The 10,997-nt window shown below is 35.8% G+C and overlaps 2 protein-coding genes across 2 annotated transcripts; both read right to left on the reverse strand.

Annotated features, from left to right (window-relative positions):
- On the reverse strand, positions 1-6,720 carry LOC113738625 (uncharacterized). The gene is made up of 7 exons (XM_027265862.2): positions 6,480-6,720; positions 5,067-5,595; positions 4,756-4,912; positions 3,373-3,417; positions 3,037-3,202; positions 1,000-1,370; positions 1-480 (listed from the first exon to the last, which is right to left on the reverse strand). Exons 1-7 carry the CDS (start codon positions 6,702-6,704, stop codon positions 162-164), a joined length of 1,812 nt encoding a protein of 603 aa, XP_027121663.1. The 5' UTR covers positions 6,705-6,720; the 3' UTR covers positions 1-161.
- A 1,480-nt stretch (positions 6,721-8,200) lies between these two features.
- LOC113738401 (protein MHF1 homolog) lies at positions 8,201-10,973 on the reverse strand. Its single transcript, XM_027265587.2, has 4 exons — positions 10,764-10,973; positions 10,615-10,686; positions 9,140-9,220; positions 8,201-8,553 (listed from the first exon to the last, which is right to left on the reverse strand). Exons 1-4 carry the CDS (start codon positions 10,879-10,881, stop codon positions 8,405-8,407), a joined length of 420 nt encoding a protein of 139 aa, XP_027121388.2. The 5' UTR covers positions 10,882-10,973; the 3' UTR covers positions 8,201-8,404.
- Between the last annotated feature and the right edge of the window lie 24 nt (positions 10,974-10,997).

The raw sequence follows: 10,997 nt of genomic DNA on the forward strand, positions 1-10,997 counted from the left end.
TAGTACAAATGTTTTAATGCATTTAATCCCTAAAAATATTCAAAAAGTTCCCAAAAAGGCAGAAGGTATCTTACAACAACAATTTACAAATGCAAATTCCTAAACATTGGGAACAAGAGCAAAAATGGAAGGCAGTAGACGCCGCAGTCAAGAGAAATTATTCAATATGTCTTGTGCAGCCCAATGTTCAAGTCAGAAGAAATGGATATCAGGAGCGGAAGAGCATGGTGCCACACGGCTTTGAAAACCCGTTTTTGATGAGCTTTTATAGACTGGGAAGGTCTGCGACTGTTAAACCGGATATCAAAAACGTGGATAACAGGGTCTGCTGATCCAGATGAAATGTATAAGCCATCAGGAGACCAGGCCTGATTTATAAGAGCTGATTGTGAATCGCTGCTTTCCTGCTTCCACCCAAAGGCATGGAGCTCTGTATTCCTCAATCTAATATCAAACAACCGAAGCTGTCGCTCTGGGGTCCTGAAAAAAAGATGTTATATATAAGCCGCCGTGAAATCAAAAATCAAATAAAATCATCGACTTGTGATATCAAGGATGAGCATAGTTGGTCACAGCCACAAGCAACAAGAAGGTCTGCATCAGAAAGAGGCTTTGACATGTTCTGCGCAATACAAGTTCAACTTTTGGCCATAAATTCAACTAAATGTCACTAGTTTAATATCACAAATGGCAACTCATATTTCCATTCCTCCTACACAAGCTTGAGTATTATTTACCCACTTTATTCATACTTCGTCCATACTACCAGAATAGGAACGCAAGCAAACAGAAAAGGAATTCTAAATTGATCTTGTAAGTTGCAACAACTGACTATGTCATAGAGAAAAAAATATTCACAAATGACCATATGAATGCAGTAAACATGTGTTATTCAAGCAAGTACTATGACTTTGAACTTTATTCCCTGAGCTGATAATGAAAAAAAAAAAAAAAGTACCAGAGAACACTTGAGGCTGTACAAAGATGTTAATAACATACCCAGTCTGGACCATAAAGAGATTGAAGTCGCAAGGATTTGGCACTACACTCATGCATTTGCTTTCAATTTGATGCTTGTAACCTGCTCTCTCAGAAGCTACATCAAACCCAACAATTCTCTTGTCAGCACCTACAGACAAAACTGTTGTCTTCTGCTGCAGCCCAGCAACTCCCATTACAGCAGAAGAATGCATACTTCGGTGCAACACTTTATGCTTCCATGGATTCTCCCCATCCTTTTCAGACCAGAGGAAAACAGCATGATCACTGCCACCAGTCACAAAACGGGTATCCTTCCAGGGCATGAATGTTATGCTGTTGATGATGCCTTTAAGATGAGGCTTCTGTTCTAGAAAACTTACACGAGTTCCCTGTTAACATATCATCAGTCAAGGATTAGGACAAAGCTGACTCTAATGTATATCACTTTTAAACTTCCACAAGTTTCTAATTTCATAAACAAACAAGAAGATAATTCAAAAATCAAGCAAAAGACGAAGGTCCAGGGTGTAAGTTAGAGGTTGATGTACCATAAAAATTCCTTTGAATCGATTAACTGCTATTTTTTTTTATTTCCCAACCTACTGAAGGCAAATAAAAGGCACTCTACATTTTCTTGACATTATGAATCAAGATCAATGGACTAAAATGCTAAAACTAGTAGACAACATTGTCCACCCTAACTACTGGATTTTGATGGTTAAGCAAAAGGAGGATTAAAGAATGTGCCATTTCGATAAGTATGACTTTGATCCTACAGTGTTACGTAGGATGCCTTACCATTTAAACTCAAGCATCTTCAAATAATCTTCCTTAGGATTAGGATGGCAAGATCACCCATTATTACACCGGTGATGTGCTGTAAAAGCAGCTACCGTGTAGTATAGATTAAGGGTGCGTTTGATAAAACTGAAGTCTGAAATCTAAAATCTGAAGTCTGAATCCATTAAGTGATTGAATTGTTAAGTATTAAATCTAATACATTTGAGTGCATATCACATTTAGTGATAAGTGAATAGCTTATCACTTAATTTTGAGAGCAACTTTTGCCTAGGAACTTCAGTGCTACTTAATTAATTCAGATGTTCAATTTTTTGTTATCAAATGGTCTGAATATGTTAAGATCTGAATCCATTAAGTTTTAGGTGCTGAAATGGATTATCAAACAGGGCCTAAGAGAAAATATGTTCTACAATGCTAAAGGCTTGGGCCATGATCAATTTTCCTCAAATACTTATCAAATGAAAAATACTGTAGCATAAATCAGTGTAAGTGTAGGCAAGCCATGTACTGAAACACAAAACATTCTTACTTCAAGGACACAACCGCTTTCCCTATAACATGAAAATACAGTGCACAGGCATGTTAATATGTAATTGAGCAACTCTGGATCCCTGAGAAATAGAAATCCAGAGCATAGGCCTGAATAATGATATACACATTGACACAGAATAAAACCAATACATCAGACAACATGGGATCCTTGAACATAGTTTTACGTAGTTGTTTGTCATGTGCCATGAATAAGAATCTCCCAGGCAACTTTTACTTTACCAATATCCAACCCAAATTATGCCTTATCCAGGTGCACCCAAAATGATATCTAAACCAAAATTTAACAAGGCTTCGGTATAGAGGATTACATCTGAAGTTCTGTCATTATGGAGTTTACCATTTAATATAGTGGTCAATGAGATTCAATCAACTTAATTTCTGGAAAGAGTTGATGAAGAGCTCCAAAACTTAGCTCGAAAACGATGAAACTTAAATCCAATAGGGTTTCCAACTTTAGTCCATTATAAGTCTACAGGCAAATGAAAGAAAGAAAGAGGAAGAAGGGCAAAAAAAAAGGAGAGATTGCAGGTGATTTTGTATTCATGTTTTAAACATCATAATTATAAATCTTGGTACGCATAGAAAACATGCAAGCTTTAAAGACATGTATTCTGCATCTCCAGCAGGGCCTACACAAACTAATGTGAAGCAATGTTCAGCCTAAAATGTTCCTCAAACCTGTCAATGAACCATGATACTCACCTCTTTTGTTTTGTTCAAATTCAAGATTGATATTTGAGAATCCCCATTATCAGCACTGTAAACTGAAAAGAGGCTATCTCCCTGAGGATGCCAAGCTATATCTTCTGGCCATCTCCTCTGCTTGGCGGATGAACAATCAGTTGTACTTAAAAGATTGGCACTCGATCTTCATTTCCCATAAAGAAAGCAAACAACCCAAACTTAGAACATATATCATGATAACAAGAAGCAAAAGATTTAAAAACAATAATATTAACATGATTGATCTACAGAACCACACGTGCAATTTTAAAACAAGATCCTGAGGGAAAGATATAATATTAATGGACCATATACCCTTTACCCTGAACCTGCCACAAGTTGATGATGCCATCCAGAGCACTGCAAAACATTAACGTACAGGGAGAAGTATTAGGTTTTGAAGCAATAATGGAACATAATAAGATGAGAGAGAGAGAGAGAGTACTAAAGGACTGGAAAACTAAAACAAAATTTTTAACACAAATTAAAGTTCCATGCATCTTATGATTTCTAAATCTGAAAAGATCCTATCCTTTATGATATGTCGTTAGCTGCATCATACGGGGAAACATGACCCTATATAAATCTATTGTTAGATTGCCACCATGCAAGTTCACCACTCTTCTTTTATCTCTAGAAAGCTTTAACATTGAGTTACAAATGTTTGCCTCATATTTTACATTTTAACTCATATTAGAAATCTTAAAATAATTTGATTGAAATGCTTGCCTCATATCAGAAATCTAAAATAAAATTATAGCAACATTTGTACCATACAATTACTCTATTACTATCTAAGCAAGTATATGCTATAGATCAAGAAAAAGTTTCAGATTCCAAATCCTCATAATACTAAAAAACTATGTTGTTAAGGGAAATATGGCATTTTAAAGCCCTAAAATATGTAAGAACCTACATCCATGTGGCACTGATAGTCCCACATAATTGGAAAAAAATTATCAAAAGATTAGAGATCTATATAGATTGCATTCTTTCAAAGAGTTTTAGAAAAGTATTACTATAAAGTTTACAGAAAGGAATTGTAATAAAAAGGTAAGCATGAAAAGCAGGAAACTTGTTAAAAGTATCTTTTGAAAGAGCTGTTTAGAATAAAAGCAAACAAAACTGAATATAGGTCTTCTTGAAGAATATAAATCTGCGAGTTTTATCAGGCTCTTTAAAAGGAATGACATGATATCTTGACTCCAGAACCAGTTTGACTGCAAAAACAACAAAAGCATCACACAGAGACACAGACCTTTCATTACTGTGAATCCCATGTGAAACAATGGTATTTATATTCGCCTCTTTACAAAGTGCAATGTCCATGGTAGTTAAAATCTTGCATGTGTTTACAGAACAGCGAAGTGCATGTCAGTATGAGGAAAAGAGAGAGGAAAAAGATAGAATTCAATTTTAAATTATTATGGCCTACAACTGAATAATACTTGTACAATCATTTGTTGAGAGAAAATCACATGAAACACATGCTAGTTTTCTTCTAAATGATTCATAGCTGAAATTCCAAAAGTTAGAACTCATATGCCTTTTCCTACAAAGGCAACAGTTGAAAGATGCCAGAGCATTATTACTTTTAAATAACATCAAACTAAAGTCTTAGGAGGTTATGATTTCTACAAGAACCATATCAGCATCTATCATGGCCTTGACAGCTATAGATAGAGGAGTGGTAACTACCTGGTCGCAAATAGCTGATCATTTGTAGGACATAAGATAAGACTTCTCAACTTTCTTTTGTGTTGACTAGATATAACTGAGCCAGTGTGGCAACGAATTGTGATTGGTGAAGAGCTGCTTCGTACAAGTGGAATCAATTCTTTATGTTCTTTCAGCTCTGTAATTAAAAGCAAAACAAGCATCAATTCTACCCCTTTTATCATCAACTCATCAAATGTATGGTAACCAAATACTGCATGTCATCCAATTCATTTTGAACCATAAAGCATATAAATAGGCAGTATAAGCAATTAGGAAATAATTTACTTTACCTATTATTCTTTTTGCCGCTTTAGTTTGGCTTGCACTAACTTCTGGTTTGGGAGATACCTTGTAAGATCTGTCCTCTCTTACCTTGACACTTATATTATCACTAGTTGGGGTAATTGCGTTCTGCTGTGAACCAGAACTGCTTGCGACTTTTGATCCAGATTCTTTTGTCTTCACAAGTTGAGAAGCTCTAGGGCTGCTTGCAGCAATGCTAGGAATTACAAGCTTTGGTTTAGACTGATGTTGATTTTTAGAAGAGTATTCAGAGTGACCAGAAGGACTTGCTGCTCCCCGCTCACGTCCCTCATAGTTTCTAGATGTCTTAACAGCTTCCTGACCCAATTGTGGTTTACTTTCAGATAGATTTTGCAAACCTTGACTATTCTGCAAAGGAGCGCAGGATCTTTCTTCTACATTTGCTTCCTTTGTACCACTCCCAAGAAAAGCTTTGGTTGTCAATGAACTGTGGCGACCACGAATGCGAGCCAATTGAATCTTTGATTCTTCTAATCTGTTCTCTGCTTGATCAAGCTGCAGTTCTCACCCAAAGGAACAGCAAAGCATTACTTCCAGCAAAGTATGAAATTGTGCAATATAAAAGCAACACGAAAACATCATCTTGAATCACGTCCAACAAAATATGAGCCCAGCACACAGCAAAAGATACAAGTCAACTTTAACAACAACTGTTACCAAGAAAGCTTTCCCTCAGCTTGAATTAACAAACAAGTTCATGCAAAGACGCATTATATATGCAATTTTTCATAAAATCACAGGATGAAGTCAAACATTACTGCATATCATGTGTCCTCGATTTACTCTCCCTCTCTGCATCACCTAAAAATACAAGTAAACTCCATCTCGAAACTCAATCACTCCATTAATTGATGCCTTCGAATCACTCCCTTCATTAACGCTCAATGCCACCTTAAACATCTAATAGAAAAACATCCAAAAAAAAAAAGGTCCTACCTTGCATTTCTACACTCCACTCACAGAAAAATGGACCTTTTATCATACTACCTTACATTTCTACACTCCACTCACATAAAATGGATCTTTTATCATACTTACAGCTTCGCCAGAGTCAGACTTTTCACTTGAACAAAAACCACATTCAACACATTTCCAACCTAAATTAATAAGCGTTAAACGATCATTTGAATACAAACAACTGATGATAAACGAAAAAGGAAAAAAAAGTTAAACCTAAACAAGCTTCCTACTCCACCATTTCTGTAGCTTCCGACCACTGCCATTTTCCTTCTTTTTGAGTGATACAGCACAAAACAATCCAAATTTCCAACAAAAAAAAAATCAAAACTCATACTTAAGACAAAGAAATTCAAAAAATTCCAATACCTAAGAAAAACTGACCCAAAGAAGGGAAGAAATAGCGAGAAAAACTTGCAGACCTGAGTTGTATAATAGCTGATGCGGTGGCGGAGATGTTCTACTTCTTTAGTACGGTGTTCAATAAGAGCAACGAGAGCTTCCTCTTGCTCTTTCCTCGTCGTTTCCTCTTCGTCTTCTTGTTCGTGATTGCCGCCATTGTTGCTTCTCTTTTCTTCTCCTGCTTCGCTTGTTTTTTCGATTTTAGGCTTTTTGAGAACCGGACGGGGAGGGTCGTTCATGCTCATTTATTAGTCCTGTTTCTTTCTTCTGTGGTTGGCTTGGGCTTTTATAGTGTTTGACGTGCACCCGTCCTTAAACCCACCTATGCTATTGGTGATCGTAGATGTGATTCTTTTTTCCCTTTTCTTTTAACTTTTAAATCCTGATAATTAATTGACAGTGAGGAGGGACTAGCGAGTTTTCCCTAATCAACCTTCAACATGATTAGTTACTTAAAACTCTTTTTTTTTTTTTGTGCTTAGATAAACTAATCATTAATCTCTATGGTGCTTCCACAATTTGCCGCATTTATTACTGGTTGGATTAACTTTTAAGACGTAGAAAAAAAAATTATGAAATCATCCTTTACATAATCTTGAATATACTTACATAGTCTATAGACTCGTAGACCAAATGTATCTAAACATTATTGAGGCCAAACTTATCTAAACATTGTTCCTTATCCTCTCTAACTTTGCCTTTTTAGTTGGAAGGGCTACACAAATACTACATATATTTGAGGTGTGGATGGTGTATTGCTGAATTTAGAGGTTACAATTGATATTGATGCATAAAATGTAAACATTTGTTGTTTTTTTAACACGTGTTGTAATTGTTTACACATTTGTTACTTTAATGCAAGTGTTGCACATGTAATTACACAAATTCATAGTTTTTGGTACAGTGCTGTTTTTTGTTAGACTCCTTTGTGCTACACAGAGGGAGTAGGATACTATATATATTTAAGGTGTGGATGGTGTATTCTCTGAATTTAAAGATTATAATAGGGCTCGTAGAGATTCAAGTTGCTCGCGAACTAGTCTAAGGTTCGACTCGACCTTGAGCAGCTCATTTGTGAATTCGTGTCAAGCATGAGCCTTAAAGAAGGAGGCTTGAGTGCTTAACAAAAAAACTTATTCGAGTAATTAGGTTTTTAAATTAAAAATAATATATATGTGAAATTACACTTACAGGTATGAAAGTTGTGAAATTTATCACTGAAAAATCAAACTCGAGCTCGACGTGGCTCGCAAAGGCCCTAGAGCTCATTTGAATTGAGTTCAAACTCATATACTACTTATTCAAGTCAAACTCGAGTTTAAAAATCTTTACTCAATCAAACTCGAATAGCACTATCAAGAATCGAGTTTGAGTTCGAGCATGACATTCCTCGAATTCAATTCAGTTTGAATGCACCCTAGGTTATTATTGATATTTGCATATAATATATAAATATTTGTTTTTTGTTTTACAGTGTTGTAAATTTTTTTTTTATATGCAAGTGAGAAGTTTCGAATCCAAAATCTCTCACTTACACTCCCCTTTCTCATATTACCCAACCCATCCTTCTCAGCTACTAGTGTTATAATTGCATACAAGTGTTGCACATGCAATTACAGAAGTTTTTCGTTTTTCACTTTACACATGTTATAACTGTTTATACATTTGTTACATTAAAACAAGTGTTGTCACGCATAGTTTTGGGTATACCGCAATTTTTCGTTAGAATCCGTTCGAGTTGCATTTTTTTTACATTTGCCTCGATCTCGATTTTGAAGTTCATCAGCAACCATAACATACATAATCCAATCACTTTTTCTTAATCAGTTTAGTTTTTTTGTTGTTCCTAGTCACTGAAGGTAATACATCTAAGATCATAGAGGACCAAGCTGGAATATGTGAGAAAAACTATACAATAATCTGCGGACGAAAGTTCAAGTCTCGATTACTGATCTGGGATATAGAGTGCGTCAGCAGCACCTTTATCTTCCTTTTTTGCATTTCTTCTCCTCTTCCTTTCCGATGGAGGTTCTTTTGCTTTTAGATCATTGCAGAAAGATCTTAATGACGCAGCCAGTTGACTGTTCCGATGAGCTGAAACAAGTCCATGTCAGCTTATGGTATATGAACATCGAAAATAAACAAACAAACAAAAACAAAAACGAGAGAGAGAGAGAGAGAGAGATATATATATATATATATATATATATATACACTTAACAAACTGAATCAAGATGCACTCGACTTTATTTCCCTAAACCAGAAATTCAAAACGTGCAGACATATGCCATATCAGAGCTTAAACAATGTGCTTCGGAATCCTTGTCAGCAGCACTAATGACACTTGTTTTGTCAATGCAAGTATCACATGTAAGAGGATGACAAAATTGGGGTAAACTGAGAATATCAACGTATAATATGCTCCAATATAAATAACCTGGACTTGTAACGATGATCAATGACAAGACATGAGCCTGTTAATTGAGAAGAAGAATGCTTTTACCGTTTAAAACAATTCAGACTCTTGCTAGTCTTTTTTTTTAGGAGACTTGCTAAAGCATGCAGTATGCAGCTAAACATTCTAAAACTGCAGGTGCACTGAAGTACAATTAGGCATATCATTATTTTGAATAATCCAGAGACAGAAAACTCACTTCCAAAATTATGCGAGTCAACTCACCACAAAGTATGACATCTTCCATGTTTACAGATTTACGACCAGCATGCTGTGAGAATAGCTCAAGGTCCTTTGCCAACTGTTCTGCATTTCAGGAAATACTCCATTTTTAGTTCAAACTTCAACAACTGCAAGAAACCTTTTTGTCAGCAAAGGCTAAGGGTTGCATATGCAAGTTGTGATCTTTAATCAATATTGGTGCTTTCAATTCGGGAATGTCAGACTAACTATCATACATCTTACCCTCTCTGCAGGAACAAAATGCGAGCAGCGAGTAAAACTAGTTTTGTTATGGAAACTTGAAATTTGTAAATATTTTGATCCACTTAATATCCTAGTTTAAATTGGCTGAATACAGGGATGCAAATTCGCTGGTGTCGCATCATTTTAATACATTTTGCAGTGTCAAAAAACATTGTAGAAGATGAATTAGGGGAGAAGAAAATGGGGTTGATTAAGGAACAAGCTACAACACCAGATCTCATCCACTCTCATGGTCATCATATTGTTTTCCATCAAAAATTCATGCCAAGAGCAAAGCTGAAAGCTGGAATAGCTAGACATGAAATACAGATTTCATGTTTCATGGAAAAGCTGAAGAACTTGGAAACACATAAAAATCAAACCAAGATGGCCAACAATTAGATAGAGTTCAAGTCTACCTCTATCAGTTAATAAGCAGCTTAAGATGCAATTGTTGCAGAAAATTAGATGTTAAGAATATTATACAGATTATAAGTTGGTGATCCTTGTCATCCATCTGAAATGAACAGAAGTATCCTAAACCTAATCTTCCAGACAGACCAATTGACCATGATGCAAAATTATCGAGAATCGGTCTTTGGGAGATGCTACTTTTGTGGCCTAATACATTGAGCCTCCTTGCTCTTGCCTTTCATCATCTCCACACCCCAAAGATGAGCACATTCCCATACTGGATACATGCTGAACTAAATTGGTTATGGACCAAACTTTCAGTCAAGACGACTTCACATTTGAGATTATCTTGATTAAGTTGAAATAATCAAGTTGCCTTAATCAAGATAATCTCAAAAGAAGATAAGTCAAGATGAAATAATGTGATTTTAGGAGCTCTATACAATAAACCACTTCCTGCTGAGACAGTTCCACAGCTCAATAGCCCATTCTGTGCAATCATCGACTGGAAATCCTCTACTATCAGTTATTTGACTATACTCCAAATGGTAACCAAATGCAGAGAGAAAATACACAGAATTGCAGTAAGATGACTAGAATCAAACAGCCTAACAAAACCCAATAAAAATAGTTTCTTTCAAGCCCACCAGAAAAAGGAAAAAAAATCAAGCACGCATTTTCGACGACGAATTTATCAAAGTTGCTCATTTCCATTATTCCTTTTTTTTTGGGCCTCCAAATAACAGGTAACCATATATAATTTTATTTAAAACTCTAATACAAGCTTAATACACAGAGAACCTTAGGGAGAAAAATATTACCGGCATATTTGAAGGCTAGATCAGAAATACAAGCCATGATCGGTTGCGAAACTTCCATCCCATTCTTTTTTGCTGCTCAAAAAATTTCGAATATGAGATGATTTTACATAATATTATGCAATCAAGTATCCAAAAGCTAATTAAAATACCTTCCGCTTCAGCAATGGAGATAGTGCAGAGTCGAAATCGATCTCTTAAGATCTCATTGACTGCTTCTTCTTCATCTCTATCCATTTCGCTTTCATTTTCTCCGGCTCCTCTTTCCATCTTCGACCAATTCAGAAATTTGCTATCTAGGGTTGCTTTTTTTTTTTTTTTTTTTGTGGTTTGGGGTGGGAATTTTTTTTGGGGCCAAGTTGGCCGGAATCAGCACAAAATGCGCG

Source organism: Coffea arabica, chromosome 4c (assembly GCF_036785885.1).
Source record: "Coffea arabica cultivar ET-39 chromosome 4c, Coffea Arabica ET-39 HiFi, whole genome shotgun sequence".
Lineage (NCBI taxonomy): Eukaryota > Viridiplantae > Streptophyta > Magnoliopsida > Gentianales > Rubiaceae > Coffea > Coffea arabica.

Bases quoted from the DNA above. Each gene is read 5' to 3' on its own strand.
- LOC113738401 (XM_027265587.2), bottom strand. From the start codon at position 10,881: ATGGAAAGAGGAGCCGGAGAAAATGAAAGCGAAATGGATAGAGATGAA. The intron at 9,221-10,614 runs GTAATATTTTTC...CCTGAAATGCAG, and splicing joins TCTAGCCTTCAAATATGCCG to AACAGTTGGCAAAGGACCTT. The intron at 8,554-9,139 runs GTGAGTTGACTC...GACTTGTTTCAG, and splicing joins GGAAGATGTCATACTTTGTG to CTCATCGGAACAGTCAACTG.
- LOC113738625 (XM_027265862.2), bottom strand. From the start codon at position 6,704: ATGAGCATGAACGACCCTCCCCGTCCGGTTCTCAAAAAGCCTAAAATC. The intron at 5,596-6,479 runs GTCTGCAAGTTT...TGAGAACTGCAG, and splicing joins TCAGCTATTATACAACTCAG to CTTGATCAAGCAGAGAACAG. The intron at 4,913-5,066 runs GTAAAGTAAATT...TTTTAATTACAG, and splicing joins AGCGGCAAAAAGAATAATAG to AGCTGAAAGAACATAAAGAA.